Source organism: Brassica napus, unplaced genomic scaffold (assembly GCF_020379485.1).
Source record: "Brassica napus cultivar Da-Ae unplaced genomic scaffold, Da-Ae ScsIHWf_1459;HRSCAF=2050, whole genome shotgun sequence".
NCBI classification, from domain to species: Eukaryota; Viridiplantae; Streptophyta; class Magnoliopsida; order Brassicales; family Brassicaceae; genus Brassica; species Brassica napus.
In genome coordinates, this window is record NW_026014872.1 from 1 (window position 1) to 22,101 (window position 22,101).

At 35.2% G+C, this 22,101-nt stretch overlaps 2 protein-coding genes and 1 pseudogene across 2 annotated transcripts; 1 reads left to right on the forward strand and 2 right to left on the reverse strand.

The window, feature by feature from the left end:
* Positions 1-7,642: 7,642 nt before the first annotated feature.
* On the forward strand, positions 7,643-12,667 carry LOC125597417 (annotated as a pseudogene).
* Positions 12,668-14,817: 2,150 nt separating this feature from the next.
* On the reverse strand, positions 14,818-16,228 carry LOC111215870. The gene is made up of 6 exons (XM_048772150.1): positions 15,912-16,228; positions 15,714-15,839; positions 15,523-15,619; positions 15,285-15,479; positions 15,013-15,225; positions 14,818-14,925 (listed from the first exon to the last, which is right to left on the reverse strand). The coding sequence occupies exons 1-6, from the start codon at positions 16,226-16,228 to the stop codon at positions 14,818-14,820; spliced, it is 1,056 nt and encodes a 351-aa protein (XP_048628107.1).
* A 2,908-nt stretch (positions 16,229-19,136) lies between these two features.
* Positions 19,137-20,930, reverse strand: LOC106372819 (choline-phosphate cytidylyltransferase 2). Its single transcript, XM_022719388.2, has 8 exons — positions 20,799-20,930; positions 20,583-20,696; positions 20,404-20,499; positions 20,266-20,308; positions 20,036-20,191; positions 19,868-19,936; positions 19,573-19,683; positions 19,137-19,472 (listed from the first exon to the last, which is right to left on the reverse strand). Exons 1-8 carry the CDS (start codon positions 20,924-20,926, stop codon positions 19,269-19,271), a joined length of 921 nt encoding a protein of 306 aa, XP_022575109.1. The 5' UTR covers positions 20,927-20,930; the 3' UTR covers positions 19,137-19,268.
* Between the last annotated feature and the right edge of the window lie 1,171 nt (positions 20,931-22,101).

Genomic DNA, 22,101 nt, shown 5'->3' on the forward strand with positions numbered 1-22,101 from the left:
CTTCCATCCACTGGATCATTATTGTTGAGAGTGAGTGCATACGTCCAGCAAAAAGATTTCCATCCTCCAACGATCCTGTCTCTTTTCTTTGTTATTTCCATATTGCTATCATCTATCGCCCATTGATCAAACTCGTCCATCATCATTCATATTCTATTCAGAATATTAGTTATCTATTTGTTTATGTTTCATTCATAAACATCCATAAGAAAACCTCATAAAAACTTACACTTTTTTTCAGGTTACAAATCGGCTTCCAAAAAGTCCATTCCGGCCGTTCGCCCATACCGTCTTGCTGTCGGATCCGAAACCTCAGTTGATCCAACAGGATTGGCCGGACCCGTGCCTACAACAAAATCCCATCTTGTGAAGTAGTGCCTGAATAAAGGGCATTCAATCCGCTCATATTTTTATTCCACACTACAAAAAAAAGTGATATTGATAGGGACCACATTGATTATGATACCGTGTTTATTGAACTGCTATCAAAAAGATTTTTTTTTTAGGTTTATATTAATAGCAGTGTGTAGTAATGCTGTTGTGTAAAACTAGAAGCGGGAAGAGGAAAAGAGAAAATCACTAATACCGCTAATAGGAGGGGAAAATAGACACAGGCGCCTAGACAGAATATGGGGTTTTAGAGAACACAGGAGGAGAGCAGGGGGTTCAGAACTGCAAGGAAAAAGCAAGGGCGAAGCGGGGAAAGGGAAACCCTAAACAGGGAGGAAACGGGGAAAAAGCGAAACAGAAACCGGAAAACGCAAAGCGGGGCAGACAAGAACCGGAAAAGCAGAAACGGAACCGCAAAAGGAGCCGGGGAAGCGGAAGGGGGAAAGGCCAAACCACAAACCGGAAAGCCGGAAGGAAACAGAGAGCCGAAACGAGAGAGAGAAACACATGAGGACGCCAAGGGAGAAAGAGCAACACGAACAGAGGGAGGCAACACCCGACTGTGCAGAGGGAGGGCCAAGGCGGAAAAGAAAAGGGGAAAGGGAGGGAGGGGGAAGCGAAAAGCGGAAAACCAAACCGTAAAAGGACACGGCAAACCCGAAAACCCTACAGCCAAAGCAGAAGAGAATATTAAGCGGAGATTTTTGGAAACGGAAACACAAACCGGAAGATAAACGAGCAAGGGAGGAGGGCAAAAAACAAACGCAAAGCGGACCCGAACGCCCCCATAGAGGGAAATTCAAAAGGAAACGGCAAATCTAGAGGCGCGACGGAAATCTCGAAAATCGGAAAAAAAGGAGCGCTACACGCAAAAGGGGAAAAGAAGAATACAAAGCGGAAACAAACCCCAAATGGGGACGCAAAACACTCAAAACAGAAAGATAAGCGGAAAACTTTATGCAATAAGCTAAGGTTACTCGAAAGCTCAAACCCCAGACGCCATACCGAGAATCAGAAACACTAAAATGTAATTAATTATAAACTCAAATACATAAATTTTATATGCTAAAACTAACCTTAACACAATACTTCAATCCCTAAACCCTAAATTTATACTCTATATCCAACGCATAATCTTAATATAAATCTGATGTTTTCAAACTTAAACACCAAAACTATATTTCTTAAACCCTTAACTTCATTTTTTAACTCTGAATTTTAATTTCAAATTTTAAACTTAAACCCTATGTTATATATCATAAACCATAAACTCTATTTTATACCCAAATATCAATCACACAAGTTTAACTTTTAAAATTATAAATTTTCTATTGTGAATTATAAAATTTTGATGTTTTCTCAATATATTTTTTTGTTTACGAAAATATATTAAAAATATTATATATATTAAAGCACAAAATAGTGTAGAAAAAACAATAGTATTTAAAAAAAATAGCTTTAAAAATCTGATTGGTAAATTAAAGTGGCCAATCACATACAAGGGTGATGATAACTAATATTGACCATTGATTTTATTTTTTGAAAGGTCTAGATTGATGGAAAATTGCCAAAAATGTCACATTCATAGTACTACTTTTCATGTTTACACTAACCACTATTACTCTCATTTTTAATGAAGGGGTAAAAGATATTCATAACCCTAGGATTAACTATCTCTAGACTTAGAGTTTAGTGTTGAGGGGTGGATAGAGGTTTTGGAATGTGAAATTTATGATTCTAATAAATATACAATAAATACTTAAAAATATATAAAATATAAAAAATATTTCAAAAATAATTTTCGATTTTCAAATTTTTTTTTGAAAAAAAACATAATGCTTCTCCACCTTAAACCTACACCATAGAGTATAATCCATAATGCTTATACTCTATATCCAAAGCAAACATAGGAAGAGGAAAGGCTCATGCATGATGTCTTTTCTTTTATAGATTTGGTTTAGTGTAAATCGATTTGGGCATCTGTGTTGGTTTAATTATTTTTAATTCTTTTTTAACATTGTAAACCAAAATTTATTTGTAATTCTATTTTAATTTATAAATAAATAAATTTATTTATTTTTAATTTATAAATCAGTTTTTGGATTAATTTTTATTTTTATTTAATTATGATGTTACCCAATAACAACAACTATGAGAAATGCTATTATATAGTTTGGAGACAATAGCATTTTATAAAACTGCTATGATATAGGGGAGGCCTATTATAGTTTGGGTAGACATAGCGGTTTCAATAACGTTAAGAATAACATGTCATAGCTTTTTAATTACGCAAAGAAAAAACGTTTTTGTAGTGACATCTCATGAGCAATGAGATATTGTCAGAGATCAATCTTCCAGCCACACAAAAGCCGATTGTGTTTCCGAGATAAGTGTGGGAAGACAAGCCTTCAAGTTCAACCTCTGACATAATACCTTAGATGTAATCTTGTATCCTACATTACAGAAACTTATAAGCCTGAGCTCTGTTATCCTTGTGGACCGCTTCATTTTAGGAATCAAACAATATTTGTAATATTTAACCTTGTATCTAGTTCCCTGTAGTAAAAAATAAAACCATATCCAGAATGTCTTTTTTTTTTTATTATATGTCAAGAGTGTTGAAAAAATAGAGTTGTCATTTCATCCGGTCCAAATGCTTTCTCTGGATGCGTGTAGTAAACATAGCTCGTCGTACTTCATCCCCTGTTGCAATCCTGAATAACCTTTGATTCATCTGTGCAGTGATGCTAGGCGTAATCTCATCCAGAAATTTTGGAATTCTGAAGGTGAAGTGGTACTAAACATGCCATCAAAGTAATCCACTGCAACCTTTTCTACCTTTTTGTCCTCTATTATCCAGTTTCCATCATATTCGTAGAGACCTACAATCCTATTACGAGCACGACGTTGTTTCGTTAGGGCATGATAAAATTTAGTATTAAGATCCCCTGATATATACCACATATTATGACTCTTTTGTTGCCAGAACTCCTCCTCATCCATATACGCTTCCTGTAAATTCCCAGATACTTCCAGTATATCCTCTTGAGTTCTGTTGTTTTCTGTTTGTACTTCTTCCAGAACTTTTTGAAGTTCACTGATTTTCTCCTTGCCATATGTTGGATTATTCTTTTGCCAAAGAGCAATCTCATGACGACAATTAATAATTTTGATACAAAAATCCCCCATATTCCCCTATGTTGAATGACCCGAGCTTCTACCAATGGATTCCAATAAGCCGTCCTGTCCATTCATCTTTTATCAAATCGAAATTGTCCCCACCGCCTGGGTACTTCATCCTCAAGATAAGTAACTACTGGTGGATTGTCAGAGCCTATCATCCCTAAATATTCTGTGTAAGAACATGAAAAACGCGTGTCAGTCCTCATTTGGTAAAGCTCGGTCCAAACAACACCGAATCATCGTTTTCCTTCTTCTTCATTGCCTGGACATTTGATTCCCCCTAGCCGGAAATTTCAAAAGTCCGCTTTTCCAAATCATATTATTGAAGGATAAGAACGATCTTGCATATCTCAAAGAACCACCTTGTTTTTCATGGTTTCCAGTGATCTCATTCAATCTCCAATGATAAACCACATGCCAGATCTTTCCAGGCTATATCTTGTATGTTTCCATACTTGATCTCTTAATTTTTGAACCGGGTCTCCGTATGCAAATTTCATGAAGACTGATATTCCAAGAGCTACTGCTTCCATATCTATCATTTTGTTACTTGTGTACAAGACTTTAACCTGATACTCATTATTGAAGTATAAAGCTGATCCAGGGTGATTGAAGTCCTTGAATGAAAGCAAAATCTTGCTTTATTTCCGATTAAGACAAAAAAAATTAGGTTTATGTTTATGCCATATCTCTCTAAGATAATTTATTGTCTATTTGCTTCACATACCCCTACAATTCCAGCTGAGAACTTTTATAATATATTTTTTTATTTGCTCCTTTGAGCTAAGCAACCAGGTGCAAAGAAACCCTACGTGCCCAGATAACCTATGATGTTGCATTGATATTCTGATTACCAAGGCAGGCAAAAGTGATTGCTTGTTCTCCGCATGCAGCCGTGATACCATATTTTTCCAAATGTCTGTTGTTTGTTTCTGTACCCACCTCATAAGATTATAATATGTGTGAAGAAGCAATGTGCACCACCAAAACAAAAACACCCGTTAACCAAAATAAATAGTATATCCTTATTGTGTAGTAACCTCTGACTCATATATAACCATAACCATACACAAAACAAAATCGTCAAGAATAAATACTGATCGATAATTTATGTTGAATCATGTGTAACCCAAATAAAACACAAAGCAATATAACTATAGAGCCATTAAATAGGAACCAATGTGTACATCATGTGTAACCCAAATAAACACAAAGCAATATAACTATAGAGCCATTAACTAGGAACCAATGTGTAATTGGTATTCCATAACTCATTCCTAGCCTGGCACTGCTTTATAGTTGACCATTGTACTCTCAATCCATTACCATTGTATCCCATATCACCAAACCCTCGTGCTTGTTGTCGGGTTAGACCAGTCAGTAAACCTGTCCAGCACATCTATAAGGCATCTAGTTCGTAGCTGCATACGGTTTAATGAGACCAAACGTATTTTCCCGTCAAAACCGAACATTTTTTCCGCCAAAACCGAAAAAAAAAATTTCCCACTAAAACCCAAAAACGTATTTTCCCGCCAAAACCAAAAAACGTATTTTCCTACCAAAATCGGAAAAATGCATTTTTTCGCCGAAACCGGAAAAACAGTTTTCCCGCCGAAACCGGAAAACACACATTTTTCCGCCGAAACCGAAAAAACGTATTTCCCGCCGAAACCGGAAAAAACGTATATTCCCGCCGAAACCGGAAAAACACATTTTTTTGCCGAAACCGGAAAAACGCATTTTTCGCCGAAACCGGAAAAACGCATTTCCCGCCAAAACCGGAAAAAACACATTTTCCCGCTAAAACCAAAAAACGTATTTTTCCGCCAAAACCAAAAAAACGTATTTTCGCGCAAGAACCAGAAAAAACTCATTTTCCCGTCAAAAACCGCAAAAAATATTTTTCGTCAAAAACGCAAAAAATGCATTTTCCCGTCAAAAACGCAAAAATGCACTTTTCCCGCCAAAATTACGAAAAAAAACTTTTCCCGTCAAACCCGCAAAACACACTTTTTCGTCAAAAACACATTTTCCGCCAAAACCGCAAAACGTACTTTTACCGCCAAACCGCAAAAACGTATTTTCCGCCAAACCCGTAAAAATGTTATTTTTCCGTCGAAACATAAAAAAAAATATTTTAGTCATTTTATTAACAAGTCCACCTGGATGCAGATGCAAGTTAAAAAAACGAACATAGCTGCATTCAGATGATTCATCTGGATGTATGAACAAAATGAAAAAACGAACAACACTCAAATAAAGCATCTGGATAAGACATTTAGATGGACCATCTAGATGCATCTTCCAGATTCCAGATGTACAAACGAACAGGGCCATTATAAATAGATCTTACCAACAACACCAATCCTCAATAAAAAAAAACAGGAATTCACGAAACCTCAACAATAAAACAAGATAAAATGCTCATGGAGCTTATTAGAACAATTAAAATACTGAAACCATAAACCAAAAGCTGCTCGCATAACTTCTCAACTGGACTGACTTGATCCATAAACACTATTAAGGTTTTGGTAGACCAGGTTTTGGGTTTGATATACCCTTATCCTCCACCTGTTTAGAGTTGTCTCCTTGGAGGGTGCCTGTTTTGGCAACATTACGCTTGCGTGGAGAAATCAGCGCCTGATACATTCTCATCTTAGTTGATCCTCCTGTGATAGTGGATGGTTTAAACAACCACTTTCGGGCCCCTGCTTCATCACCGTATCACCAGCAACCAGAGTCTTTGCCTCTGCATCGTCACTTTGTTTTTCCTCGACATTAACAACCCCATCTTCCTGAAACTTAACATCATCCTCAATCTCCTAATCAGAGAGACTATGAAATTCATCCTCAACATTCTCATTATTCCCATTCGTTAACAAGCTATTATGAAACTCATCCAAGTCCATCCCATCAACACCTAACAAATTATCACGCTCCTATAGAGTATCTTTGACCAAATCTAAGCCATTTTCCTCACCTAAAGTTTTCCGTATTACCTTTGTTGGTGCAGCATGAGTTTTGATCAGTTCAGCTTGAAACTCTAAGATGCCTGGGTCAACTCCTTCTCTTCCTACTGGGTGTTCCTCACCTCCTGGTTCAGATTATTTCCCTCGTCGCGTACTTCCTCTCTTACATCATTTTATGGGCTTCGTTCTCTTCTTATACCACGATTGTACCTGACATGATCGTCTTGAGAATGAACTCTTAACGGCTCCCAGCTGTGTTCCTATGACGAGAACCTTCTTCATCTCCACGGTTGTTACATTGATTAATGTGGGGTCTTTTGTTCTTTCTTTCTGCCACGTTTACCCACTTGGAATCAGGTTCCTCAATCATCTTGCCCTTACCCTTCCCGCGTTTTTATTTTTCCCTGTTCTGCTGACCCACATTGCCATTAATAATAACTCAAAGGAGTCTTTTATTTCCATTGAAGGAAAACAGAATTTTTACTTTGGAAAGTGCTCTTCACGGGCTTCTACGCATGCATCAAGACTAAATCACGATCACGTGTCGATGGACGTCGTGATCGTGGGAAATCAAGATCTCATTGGAGATTTTGATTTGGAGCCACCGTTTCCTATAAATCTCCAGATCGCCACATGATGACTCGGGAGCAGAGCGGTATATGATCAGATTTTGATTTGGAGAGGATATGATGATCAGATATGGAAACGTTGTGGAGAAGATATCGAGATTGCTTGAAGTGAAGAGTGAGATGGTCACTACCAGACGACAATGATTGCTGTGGAAAAGATATTTTTTTTTCAAATATAGACCTTAAAATAAAAGAAAAATTATCAAAATAGAATTAAAATTGGGTTAATTTGCCAAATAGCTAAATTTGGAGGCAAAATGAAGAATATAGCTATGATTTTGACATTATTAAGTCACTAACAATTTTTTCCAAGTTTCATCCGGTTTTATCCTTTTTCATAACAAGTTGCAGGTGAAAGAAGAAATAAGTGGTGACGTTGATGGTGAAAAATATGTGGACCTAAAATATCAAGACTGTAATTGGTAAGAAAATCAACAGTGCTTAGAAAATGGATGGTGGGTGGTTACCGCAATGGCAATGGATGGAAGATGTGGTGGTGATGGTTACAACGACGATGTGAAAACTACGGTGGTAGTGGCTATGGAGAATGAAGCGGTCGTGGATACATGAAAAAAGATGATCTTTCATGATAAGGATTACTGTGGTTGTGGTGGTGCTTCTGGTAATCACCGACATAATTAATGTGGTTGAAGAAAGAGATATTATAAATAGAATGGAACATATCAAATAGTCTAGTACACATTGTTCAAATTTTGAAATGTATATGATTGCAATGAAAGAAGTAATGCTTACCCCAACATTAACTCAAACCTTCCATAAACTAAACCCAAAACACTAATCACTAAAACCTAAAAGGAAATATAAACCCTAACCCAAATATCAAAATATGCACATAGTACATAATATGAAGTAGTATCAAAATAGAATAGTAACAAACAAAATAGCATAGTTCATATTGTTCAAATTTTAAAATGTCTATGATTACATGGAAAAAAATAATGTTTATCCCAATGTCAACCCAAACCTCTCATAAACTAAACCTAAAACACTAATCATTAAACCCTAAAAAAAATATAAACCCTAACCCAAATAGCATAGTACATATTAACGTCAACCCAAACTTTTCATATAAACTAAATCCAAAACACTAATCACTAAACCATAAAAGGAAATATAAACTCTAACCAAAATATCAAAATATGCACATAGTACATAATATGAAACATTATCATATAGAATAGTAACAAACAAAATAGCATATTACATATTTTTCAAATTTTGAAATGTTTATGATTGCAGGAATGAGGTAATGCTTACCCCAACGTCAATCTAAACCTTACATAAACTAAACCCAAAACACCAATCACCAAACCCCAAAAGAAAATATAAACCCTAACCCAAATATCAAAACATGCATGTACTACATAATATGAAGCATATTAAATAAAATAGTAACAAACGAAATGACATAGTACATATTGTCAAAATAGCATAGTACAATCAAAAACTTAGGATTCAAATAAGGGCGCCTCGACCGTAACGCCGTCGTGATCTGTAGATTTCATGGCTATGGTGATGGTGGTTCAGTGATGAATGTGAATATGAATGAGGTGAGAATAATTATGAAAAAGGAATACTGATTATAGAAAAAAAAATCTTTAAAGAGACGATAAACACAAAACACAATGGAGAATTAGTGATGATCGTATTGTAATGGCGTCGGAGGACAAAGTGGTGGAGATGAAAGCAGATTGATGGTAATTGTTAATCGAAGATGAAGAAGAAGAAGAAGAAGAGATATTTTTATCTTTCATTAACCGGTTGTTAAGGGTATTATAGTATATATTACATAAATAATGGAGGTACTTTTTTTTTGGCTAGATATTTAATTATGTTTTGTTTTGTAGCTATGCAGCCCAATTTCCCTTAAAAATTTTATCAAAAGAAGCAAATATATTAAATATCCCTATAGTTAATTAATCTAAACCCATTAGGGTTTAGAGTTAAGTAGTGGAATTTAGGGTTTGGTCTAGAGTTTAGGGTTTAGGGTTGAGAAGTGGGATTTGGAGAGTAAAATTTCAAATTAGTAAAAAAGTTAAAAAATTTCAAAATAAAATAAGCTATTTTGAATTTTAGTTTTTGAAGTTTTTTTTTGTAACAAAAACTTAAAAAGATTTATTTGAGAAAATTACCCTATATTCAAGTTTTTATGAAGGTTAAAAAATGATTAAATGCATAAAATAATTTATCATGCTGCTTTTTAAATTTATAATACTAGGTCCCTACGTACGGTTAAAGAATTTCTTTTTTTAAAATATGTATTTTTTTTTGTTAAAATATATAAACAGTTACATAAATTGTTTTTCCATTATTGTTGAATGACAAAAAATACATAAGAGTGTTAATTTGAATTTGCAAAGCCATATATTATAGAAAATATATCTAGAAAATTACAAAACTTAAGTCAACAATAAGCTATATATATCTCTATTAAGGTTCTGAATGGTGAAAACATTTCAAACAGGACAGATCAAGCGGATCATGCAGATCAAGGAGAACAAATGCAGATCAAGTGGATCATACAGAAGATATGAAGATCAAGCAGATTATGCAGACAGATTAAACATATCATGTAGGAGAAATGCATATCAACGGGAAAGATACATTTTTGAATATTAAAAACGATTCAAATAAATAGATTATATTTAAATAATAAAAAAGTATTAAAATCCAAAACACAAAAGATATAAAGACAATACATGTATATAATACAAATTTTTATTTTTATCATATTATGTGTTTACATACACAATTATTTATAAGAAAAGTTCAAGTTTAATTTTAAATTATTTAGAAAAAATTTAAAAGTTATTTATTCTTTCATAATTATTATTATATAAAGGGAAATTGCCACAAATAACACATTCATAGTATCACTTTTCATCTTTACACTAACCACTTTTATCCTCACTTTTAATGAATGGTAAAAGACAATTATACCTTTAGGGTTAACTAATCTAGACTTAGGGTTTAGAGTTGAGGGGTGGGGTAGGGTTTTGGAATGTGAAATTTAGGATTCTAATAAATATATAAATAAATATTTAAAAAATATATAAAAAAATTGTTAAAAATAGTTTCAAACATAATTTTCGTTTCGCAAAAAGAAATTTGAAAAAAAAAATAAAAATTTCAAAAAAAAAATTTATAAAAAAGTTTGAATTTGAAAAATTATAATTCGAAAACATAAAACAAAATTTTACTTTTTTAATTTTTAATTTTTAATTTTTTAATTTTTTTATTTAAATAATGATTTATTATATATATAATAACAAGGCATAAGAGTCTTTGCCACTTAATGAAGAATGTATTTTTGAAAATGTCTCTTTAGTGGTTCTAAAAATGAAAAGTGGTACCATGAAAGTGGTAAACATGTGATTTGCTCTTTTATTATATACTATTACGGTAACATTAATATAAAGAGTATTAAGCTTTGGTGTTATGGATGATTTACCTCTTTACCTTTGATGTTATCTCAAGTTTGAGCGATGCTTCATCAAGTCTTGAGATGGTGAGCGGAGTTGCAGGTTTTGTTATCTTTTTTACATTTGATCTCTCCATCTATTATAGCAAATATGTATAGAATATTTTAAAACCTAATTGGCAAAAAACATTCAGAAAAATTGATATCTATAAATTAATAAGCCATACATTACGTAGTTGTGCTTATGGGTTGCACATGGTGATGCAGCAGCATCCTAGAACTTAAGGGCAACTTTCCTGTTTTAGTATTTCCTTTTTACTTATGGCTTTGTGTTGCCTTTTTACTATTAGGTTAAGGATTTTAATGACGGTTTAAGAGTTCTATATAAAGAACTTTCTTATGGCTTTTGTAAGATACACTTTTGATAATAATAAACTAGCTTTGAGCTTTATACCTTGATAGAGATTTGATTCAATTCATCTTGTTCGAGAAGCCTTGAAAGAGAGATTAGATAAATTCATCTTCTTCAAGAAGCAGGTCTCTAGTGATTTCAAATCGAAATCCCTAGATTGAGCTGATATCATCAGTTCTTACCCGCCATCACATGGGCAGTAAATCTTAACGTAAACGTTATATTATTATTGCACGACAATGAAACACTTACTTCTTCTTTTTGATAAGGTGATGTAGCTCCTTAGTCCAACCACAAATGAAAGTATAGAGGAAAAAAAATTTGAAGGTAAGATGTATTAAATTTTGTTTGTCATAGAGAAGAAAGTAGAGATGATTTGCAAGTTATATAGGAGATGAAGAAACAATTTCTGAATATTTGAGTTAACGGGGTTAAAACTTTTGAGAAAAATTAGGAATATAGGAAATTGTTGATTTAGATTGCATAAGAAATAGGAGATGTAAAGAGAAATTCTAGATTGCATAAGAAATAGGAGATGTAAAGAGAAATTCAATTTTTTTTTAATTGTTCTTAAAAAAAATTTCCACATGACGGTTTCTGATTTGCCAGACAACTTGCAGTTTAGTATATAGGAGATGTACTGATAAGTATTCGTAAGATAATTATATCCGTGTGCGCGAGAAAAAACACCTAGTATCAAATAATTATAACCTGTAATAATCAAGATTGCTGTTAGTGGATTTAGCACTTAGCAGAATAACGGTATAACATGAATAAATAGTATTAACAATGTTGGATTCGGTAGTGGCGCACTACATGATTCCTGCGCCGATCGCGAGATTAGTGTTCCAACGGTAACTTTTCATACATGAAGTCAATTTATGTTATCCAACCACTAGAAGACACGTCCACAATATGACCCAGCGGTCGTCTTTTTTTTTCTTGTCCTTCGCCTAAACTATAAGAAGAATGACTCAACCCAATGTATCCAAGAAAAGCAAGAAAGATCAGAAACAAACAAAAGCTAAGAAAGTAAACAAAAATGTGTGAAGCAAATAAGTCTAGAAGAAGAGAAGGAGAACTGTCCTCTTATAACAACAAAAAAATTGAATACTTGCAACCTGTAATGTGTCAAGAGCTACTCTGCAAGTTTCCAGACAACTCTGCATTCGGATTCGACTACACGCAGAGCTCTCTCTGGTCTCCTTTCTTGCCTCGAAACTACGCAAGCCCTTCCGATCTGAACTCAGACAGTTGCGTTTGTCGTAACCTTGAACTCGGAGAGTTTCAAGAAGGCAAGAAGATGATCAAGATTTCAATGAACAAGAAAATGAAGAAGAGTAAGTTAGTGAAACTAGACATGTCTTTGATAAAGAATGAAGATTCTCCTAATAGCGGCTTTTTCCTTTTCATACTAAGGTAAATACATTGATGATGATCTTCTTTTTCTCTGTTATTTTTGTTCTCAGTGTGATTTATATTCTATAATATATGTGAAGATTGTAGGGATGGGATGGTGTGTTAAAGGCAGCTTCAAAACACTTCAAGAAGTCAAAAAAGAGAGAGAGATCCAATCGCTGATGTCAAGCTTCTCAACTTCTGCAATGCTGCTGAAATTATATATATCCCACTTCAATTTTAATTTTATGTCTCTGGTCTTGTTTATATTTATGTAACAATACTACGAGATCATCTACAAGAAAACATGAACGTAACGACGATCATTTTCGTGGTTATTTCGTCGTAACTAACCCTTTACGAGAAAATAACCACGAAAGTCAATTCGTCGTGAGACGTTTGTCGTAAGGCGCATTTCCTCGCTAATTCGTCGTAAGGTTACGAGAAAAACTTTCGTCGTAAAGAAGAGTTGAATATTTCGTCGTAAAGACACGTAAGCGTTTCCTTGTAAAGTCCACGTTTCGTCGTAAAAGACTTGTAACATGTTCCTCGTAAAGTCCACGCTCCATTTCATCGTGAAAGACACATACATTTTACGACGAATCTGCATGTCTTTCGAAATAAATATCAAGTAAAACTTAACGAGGAATCTGCAAGTCTTCCTCGTTAAAGCGACTTAAATTTATCCACGAATTTACTTTGATTCTTATTTTTTCTACATTAAAAATTATAATCAAATGAATAAATAAAATTATTTAAAATATATTAAAATTTTAAATAATAAAACAAAAACGAAAATATTTTATATAAATATTTAAGTTTTATAATACAATAAAAAGAAAAGAAAAAAGTAGCTAGGGGTTATTCTGGAACTCATGGAAGAAGTCTTGACTCCTTCTATCGATCTCTTCCTCCTCCTCCTGTGCGCGGGCGGCGTGGCTGTGGAATGCTAAATTGTACCCGTCTCGTGTGCAACATGCTCTCCAATTGCGGATTCCAGCTGCTAAAACGTCCAGAAAACCCTCGAGTGAACCCAAATGAGCTTGCGTCATGCTCAAATCAGAACGCGTCGCGTTCAACTCTGAACGCAGCAGAGTGATATCACTCAAATTATCCTAAGGAGTGATTTACTCTACCAAGTAAGAGGTAGAGTTGTAGCACTTAGGGATTGAATTCAAAGGGAGCTAAGGCACACAATATATCTATATAGTTATGTAGTTAAGTTAGAAAAATAGGTTTAAAGCAGTAAATAGCACGGGTGAACAAGTAATTGTTCGATTGATTGATTGTGGTTTTTAAAACATATATGGAAAACGTTAGATTTAGGGTTTCTATTCAGACAATCAGAATTATAGAGATATAAATACTAAGTATATAATGGATATTCTAGAACTCAAACAATAAAAATAGTCGATCAACTTTCGTATTTTTAGACTATCTATCGCCGGATCTAGGACCTCAGCTGTCGCTTGTCGGTCCTGAGAAAGTGTCGATCGATTCCAACAACAAGGTTTCGATCGATACACCTTTCAGCCCGTCGATCGATACAGCTAATGAGTTGTCGATCGATGAACCTTCCTGGGAGCGTTAACGCACGGGTTTCACGAGTTTAGTAGGCTTAACTAAATCAGCTTCCGCCTATTTCTAGCAATCCTATCACAATCTATACTAATTCAGACAGAGAACCAAGCTTCCGCTTGCACCCTAATATCTATAGGCAAGGTCCTAGTTAGTTATTCTAGAACACATGCATTAAGAACAGTTTAATTGATTTATATCCTAACACTTAGAAATTCTATATTTTTGGCCAATCCCTCATGAATATTTGAACCCTAAATCTAATAGAGAGAACTACTCAGACATAGCTAAGTAATTCATAACAATAAGATATGAAAATTGCATAAATAGAATAGAGTAGAAAACCTGGAGTTCCAATCATAAATATCTGAAGGAGTTTTTGGATCTTCTCTCCAAATCTAAGACTCTAAGTATTTTTAAGAAAGCGTGTGTTGCCTAGAACAATGGCAGAGCACATAAATATTAGGTTAAAACTCGTCAGGGGTAATCTGGTAATTCTTGTGGGGCTTGGGTTTCAAGCCAGCTGGAACCCAATCTGGCTTCCGCGCGCTTCGCTGTTGATCGACAACACAGAGTGTGTGTCGATCGATACACAGAGTGTGTGTCGATCGATTATTGCCTTCGCCCATCGATCGATAGTCTGGTAGATGGTCAGCTACGGGTCTTTATCATTTTATCTCCAAAATGCACCAAAATCACCACTTTCCTCCAAATCACTCCAAACCTGACAACATACTAAAAAGACTCCAAAACAACTATAATGTATTTAAAAAAACTTATATACCATGGACTAAAATGGATAAAATCCATGGTATATCACTGAGGAGTCTCATCTCCCCGTCTCTGACCATAAGACGATGTCGCTCTTGGGACATTGTTAATGGAACCGATCCCCAACGTATGTCCCTTTTTCTTAGGGATGACCTTTTTAAAAAAAAAAATAATGTTAGTTAATGATAAAAAGTTATGTTAAATGAATAATAATAATTATGATTATAATAAAAAATTTACCTTCTCGTAAATCTTATCTACTTCAGGTGTGGACAATGTGACGGGTATTCCATCGGGGGACTGCTGGGTCAGCTGGGTTTGGCGCTCTTCAATCCGAGAAACCACGTCGTTGTAGATCTGCTCAGACCTGAGATCTACAAATTTCCCAGCCTTGCTCTTGTGGGTCCTCTCGTAAAGGTTCTTAAGAGATGGTAGAAATCCCCTCTCTTTGGCCTAAAAATATTTAGGAAAGTTATAATATATTAAAAAATAATAATAATTAAAATATTTACCATCTCTAGACGGATACCGGCATGGGGTTTTTGACCCGTAGAGTGAATCATCGGCAAGTTGACATGCTCATCTTTCGTTAGACAGGAAGCAGAGCAACTGTTGGAGGCTCTAATCAATGATGGCATGTTCCAATAACGGATGAGGCCATCCCACACATCCTGAGTGATCTCAGCGGGTTTCCCGTGCTCATAACCCTTCACTATCCAATCATCCTTCTAGTTTGAGACTGTACCCAACAATCGAGCTTTCTCCTTCGAGATAAACGCTTTCTTCGCCTTTGAGATAAACGCTTTCTTCACCTTCTCGTTCACCCCTATGGACCAATGCAATTTTGCTGTAACAGGAAAATATTAGGTTAATTATTAGTTCAAAAATAACAAAAAGTCTTAATAATAAAAAATATAAGTATATTAATTAGTGTAACTTACAACGAACATTTGAACCACGTCTTTCTGATGTAGTCCGGCGTTATTTTCCAGTTTGGATGTGGCTCGGAGAAGTAGCCTTTGATCGCCTCGGTTACGGTCCGAGCGACACAACCGTCAACCCCAAACCTGAAAAAAACAAATTATAAGTATAAATTATTTAATGTTGTTATAAAAAAAACTTTTAAAAATGTAACATACCAGAAAGTATTTTCAGGTCGGTCGGGGCCTAAGACTGGTAAACCTTCTCTGTCTGGCTGAGCGAGAAGGTCCTCGACGGTGTAAATAGTGTAAGGCGCACTCGGCGGCACCAACAAATCGGGATGAATCCCGGCTGCAGGAGCAGGAGGCACCTCCTCTGGAACATGATCATGATGCACATGTGGTGAAGCAAACGGAGGAACCAGTGGTACAACAAAAGGAGGCGACTGGGAGACTCTCTGAGAGGACTGAGAGTCGGGGACAGTATCCGGAAGAACCGGGAGCTGAAGAAGATGATACGCATGTACGACAACCATGCACACCAAACATGTCTCTGTAATGAGCTGTAAGCTTGTTCTTTCTAACCATCTGAAAAAAAAAATTAATTATATTATTAACCATCTGAAAATAAAAAAAAATATATTACTAAATTTTAAAATCATCATCCTATATTATCAACAAATTCCATTTATTTATCTAAAAATTGCCTACACTAACCCTAATCACTCTAAACTAAGCATCACTCTAAACTAACCACCTAAGCTAATCTAGAGAGGAAGTAGAGAGGAGTACCTTGAGAATGAGAGAAGTAGCTACAAAATGAGAAATGAGATGGCTCGGGTATATATAGGGATTTTGGTTTCCTCGTAAAATCCTCACTAATTTACGAGGAATTAACAAGGCCCGTGTTTTCATTTTTACTTTTCGTCGTAAATATCTCGTGAAATTATGAGGAATTAACCAGGCCCGTGTTTTTTTTTTACGAGGAATTAATTAGGCCCGCATTTTTAACCACGACTACTTTACGAAGAAATGGCTTACGTGGAAAAAACGAGGTCCGCATTTTCTTTTACGAGTACTTCACGACGAACCTTAAAACCGTATTTCTCTTTTACGAGGAATTAACGAGAATTTATTCTAAATCTCCTAAAACCCAAAACCCGAAACCCCAAGTTCCTTAACTTATAAACTCAATCTCTACTTACTAAACCCTCAATCCACAAATCCCTAAACTGATTTTTCCTAACCCAAAATCAATTTATTAATTTTATTTCATAATTAAACAAACTAAACACATGCATTAAATCTGAAAGTCAATCTTATTAAAAAAAATACATCAACATTCGGATACATCATTGACATTCTCGTTGTCACTAGAAACATCATCATTTTCATTAAACTCGTCTTCAACAGCTTCGTCCATGGTATCTTCGGGAAGATCTTCGTATTCACGATTATGTGGATCAATGAGAAGTAATGTCATCAATTTGTTGTTCAGGTTCCTTGACTTCATTGATGTGCTCTTCTTGTAAAGGTGGTTCTTCTCCACCGATTATTCATCCACAAGGTGTAACTTTGATAACAGCTAACCAATTTATTCCCGACTCTTTAATCCGAGGGTATGAATGAAGCTAACTTGGTCTGCTTGCAAAGCTAATATGAAAGGCTTGAATTTGTTGTAGCTTCGTCCAGCATTGACATCAACTACACCGAATTTGTTAAACCGAACACCTCTGTTAACGACGAGATCGAACCAGTCACATTTGAAGAGGACGCATTTCAGCCTCAATAACCCTGGAAATTTCACTTCAATAATCTCCTGCAAGATCCCGTAGAAATCTGTTTTGCCTTTCCCACATATTCCATAATTACTTGTCACCCGCCGTCTACCATATTCATATGTATGAAAGTAAAGCCTTGTGTGAAATACATCGGTGATGTGGTAATCTTTGCAAGTGGACCTTGAACTAATTCGTGAAACCATGTGGGGTAATTTTGATCGTCATAATCAACCTGCAAAATTAAAGAGAACGTTGAAATTAATCATACTAACGGCGAATAGAGATGTATGCCATAAAATTTTGAATTAATACCGACTCCTCAACCACTTAATAAAGTGTTGATCTTTCCTTCTGTCTACCTCACTTGTGGATATATCTGGGATTGTTTCTTCGACTTGAATAACAAATAGGCTGTAAAATCATCTCCCCAGTAGATCATACAATTGTCAATGCAAACGTCTATCATCTTCGAAAGCAACCCAAGATTATAAACCAGTTTCTGAATCTCATAAAAAGAATCAGCATACACATTGTCTTCCAGCAAATACTCTTTAAAAAAGTCTGCCCATGCATTCATGCAACTTTCAGGTAGATTGTGCTCAGTTTTAATATTCATCATTCTAGCAGCCAACAACAATTTAGAGAGACCTTCTCTACAACCACTATAAATTGGCTGATTCGCAACATCTAACATTTCATAAAACTTTTTTGCATCTATGTTAGGTTCTTCAACTTCATAATGAGCTACAAATGCATCAGCTACCATATCATGAACCCTATCATAATCGACCATCTGCTCCTTCTGATGGTAACTATTTTCATTATGCAAATGATCAACCGGTTCATCCTGAAAATTGCTATTACTACTACTATCTTCATTCCCACAATTATAATCTTCTCCATGTTAAAACCAAATATAGTAATGTGGCGTGATTAAATGCTTCCATGCATTTTCACAAGGTGCCAATTTTGAATTGTTGCATTTCAGACAAGGATAGAACATCTTACCGCTTTCATGCGCGAACGGTGTAGAATCCGCTTGATGCATACATGTCTCCAGCCCGTCAAAAAATTATTTGTCACTCTTCCGTTAGCATCTCTGTGCGTATACATCCACATCCGCAACTTGAGAATATTCCATCACCGGACATCTTTTTTCTTTCTCGTTTTCAGTTTTTTTTTTCCTTTTTGGTGTGTTTCAAATGAAACACAAACGACATATTTATAGGAAATTTTTTAAATTGGTAGGTGAAATTGTACTAGGAATTTACAAAGAAACACAGTTGGTTACCTGAAACCAAAAATACATTTACAACTAAAAAATTGGTGTACTCGATATTTCGTCGCTACAAATACGTAAGATATTTCGTCGTAAAGTACACCCTAAATTTAAGTCTTCTTTACCACGTTAAATTGCTTTGTTTTTACGACAAAAATCTTATTGTTGTTACTTTACGATGAACTTACGTTGAGATTCACTTTCCTCGTAAACTAGACTTAAATTTACGAGGTCTCATTTTTCCTTTATTTTTCGTAGTTAGGATTGTGTTTTCTTGTAGTGCATTGACGGATAGATATGTTGATTTCATTTTGTTTATTTTATTCGCTTATATATTTTTAAATGTAAGGTCTCCACCATGTTATCATTTTGAGTGTTTTGATCATATATTCTATATCAGTGACAGCTTTAACTTCTGCTGCATGGGAGTCTTAGAAAGTAACAACAAGTTGAACATAATACAAGCAATACTAATGCCATAGATGTGGAAATTCTTGAATCATTAGCCAAGATCTCTCATTTCTTTACTATCTTATTCTTTTTGTTGCTCTCATTTAAGGAACCTTCATGATCATTATGATAGTTTTCATCTCCTTTTGCAAACCCAGCGTCATCAAAAATCTGTTCCTCCTTGGCATTTGACAGGCCGTTCAAGCGCCGGTTCTCTTCTGACTCTTGCCTCAATAGCTTTTGCTGGATCCCATCTCTGATGGCTGTTCCCTGAAAAACATTCAACCAGAGACATCAGTTGACATATATGGAAACACTTTGAAATCTCCAAAGCTGAGAGAAACAAATCCATTCTGATGCTTTGGCTTACCATTTTATGACAACCTTCCTCAAACATTTCAAGAAATCCAACAACCCAACGATCAGCGTTTTCAACCCATTCGTCATGGTGAGACCCAGCAGTTTTTGCTACGGTTTGTATCTGCCCAAGAAAAATAAAAGATCCAGGATTCAGTAGCCATATAAGTGGTCACCAATAATATAACCTCTAGATGTAAGAATCAAAATGGAGGGATGACGCCCTCTGAAGATCATTCAACTACAAGTTCTCTGGATTCACTAAAGGAAGCATGATCATTAAAGAATAAAGATTCACCAACTCCAACCTTCTCTTGCTGTTCTTTCACTTTCTCTTGTAGTTTCTTCAGTTTAACGTTCACTCTAAGCCTCTTTTCCTGTTTGTAGCAAACAAAGTCCATAAGATTGTTAGTGCATCATGTTGGATATACAATTAAAACATAAGGAAAATTAAAAGAGAAAAATGGAGAGCTTGCCTTAACGAAGCTGACACCGAGTTCTTCTCTTGAATATCCTCGGTCCAAATTACGCAACACATACTGGTTGTAATCTTTAACTATTCTCATGATTATGTCTGATGTCGATATCCCCTCTGTTCGTTTCGTTTCTTTAAACTTCCCGATCGACTTCACCTGCAAGAAACCAAAGCCCAAAACCGCTAAGAAACACCATGAGTCAGAAGAGATAACCAAAGGAAGAAACTTACAAACTCATAAACATCGTTTCCAGCTCCACTAGCATCCGCATAGCTTGCACAACAAGAAACCAACAACAAATACAGTTAAAAGCTAAGACAAAACACAAAGTATTAACCTTTTTGCAATTGTTATTTGTGGAATCTTACGGAAGAGCATCGTGAGCTACGTAGTCGATCTTATGCTTATCGAGAAACTCTATGGTGAGAACCCATGGTGCATCTGGAATCACTTCATCGACCCACCTTGTTGACAACAACAACACCATATGAATATTACCAACACACAATATATAAGCAACATATATAATCTATAGGGTTAACATTACTTGCAATGTCGGAGAGATTCATAACGCTCGGACTCCGTCATGACGGTCTTGCCTTTGAACTTGTTGGTAATCTTGTCGTTACAACATCCTACCAGCAGATATGTGTTCGGAAACCTAATTTGTTTTGCTTATATGATTTAAGTTATATTTGATCAAATTATCGATGGAAAAAAACCATAAACATTAGGGAGGGATTGAATGAAAGGTGGTACATACGATTTTTTGGCCTGTTCGATGGCGCGAGCATGACCGAAGTGGAACAAATCGAAGATGCCATCAGCGTAGACTCTAACAGGCTGATCTGAAGCTGTTTCTGAAACTTTGTCGTCACCGTTAATGGCCATTGAATTTTTTGTCGGAATTCTCTCTTTTTTCTTTTTGGATTGGCTTCTTCTTCTTTAAATGTGTGTTTATTCCTATTTTTCTTAGTGGCTTTCCCTCCAATCGCGCAATTTTCTAAATTGGCTTCTTCTTTTTTTCTCCGTTTATATATTCTATGACTTTTCAATTTTGCATTTGTTTTGAATTTGCATTAAAATAAATAATAACGTGGGAGATCCATTGATTATAAAATTTAATTAGCGACTCATTAATAGTTTTAGCACAAAAAAAAGGAGATTTGGAACTTGCTGCTCATCATGAAGCGCATTTTCCAAACTTGCATATAATATGCACTTTGGAATGAAAGAAATGCCAGGCTCCACAGCACAGCTAGTTGATCTTATGCAACTTTCCCAATGAATCTCACTCTGATTTTTGATAGATAGAATTAGGGTTGATGGTAGATGTTTGATTTAAATGGTTTGACGGTTTGTTTGAAGGGTAAGGTGTCGTCAAGCTAACTAGCTATAATTCCTCTCACTTGGATAAATGGATTGATTGGTCACACTAAACTTACGTAATTGCCTTAGATTCACCTCTCTCGTTCTGGATATGACACACCAGTCAATTTGAAACTTTGTTGATTATTTTAGATTCACACATCTCTGTAATCAAGTTGTTCATAAAACAAATGAATCACAAAATTTGAAAGGAAAGAAGTTTTGATAAATATGATGATTGAAGTTTCTGAAACAAATTTGAAAATACTAAATAGAAAAAACAAACTTGCTGTATGAACATCATAAAAAATGTAAAATAGACAAAGTGATAAACAGTTAGGTGGTGGTTGAAGTAGTTGAGAAAGTGGAGTAAATGAAGGTGGTTTAAGTGATTGTGGTTTGGCCAAATATTTCTTATTCACTTTCTAGATTTTGAATAAGACCAACAATCTTCTCAATTAGCTTTTTGGACTTAGATTTTGTAATAGGCCCATCAGAGATTGCAAATGAGTCTTCTTTATGAACACTGAAATAATGCATCCACTCAGGTTCATCCACAGAGTTGCATACACGAGGTTGCATCCACTAAGGTTCATCCATAGAGTTGTATCAACGGGGTTGCATCCAAAACCAGTAGCCTTACTCTCGGTTCAAAACTTTGTGAATGAGCATGTAGCCTTTGTGAATGAGCATGTAGC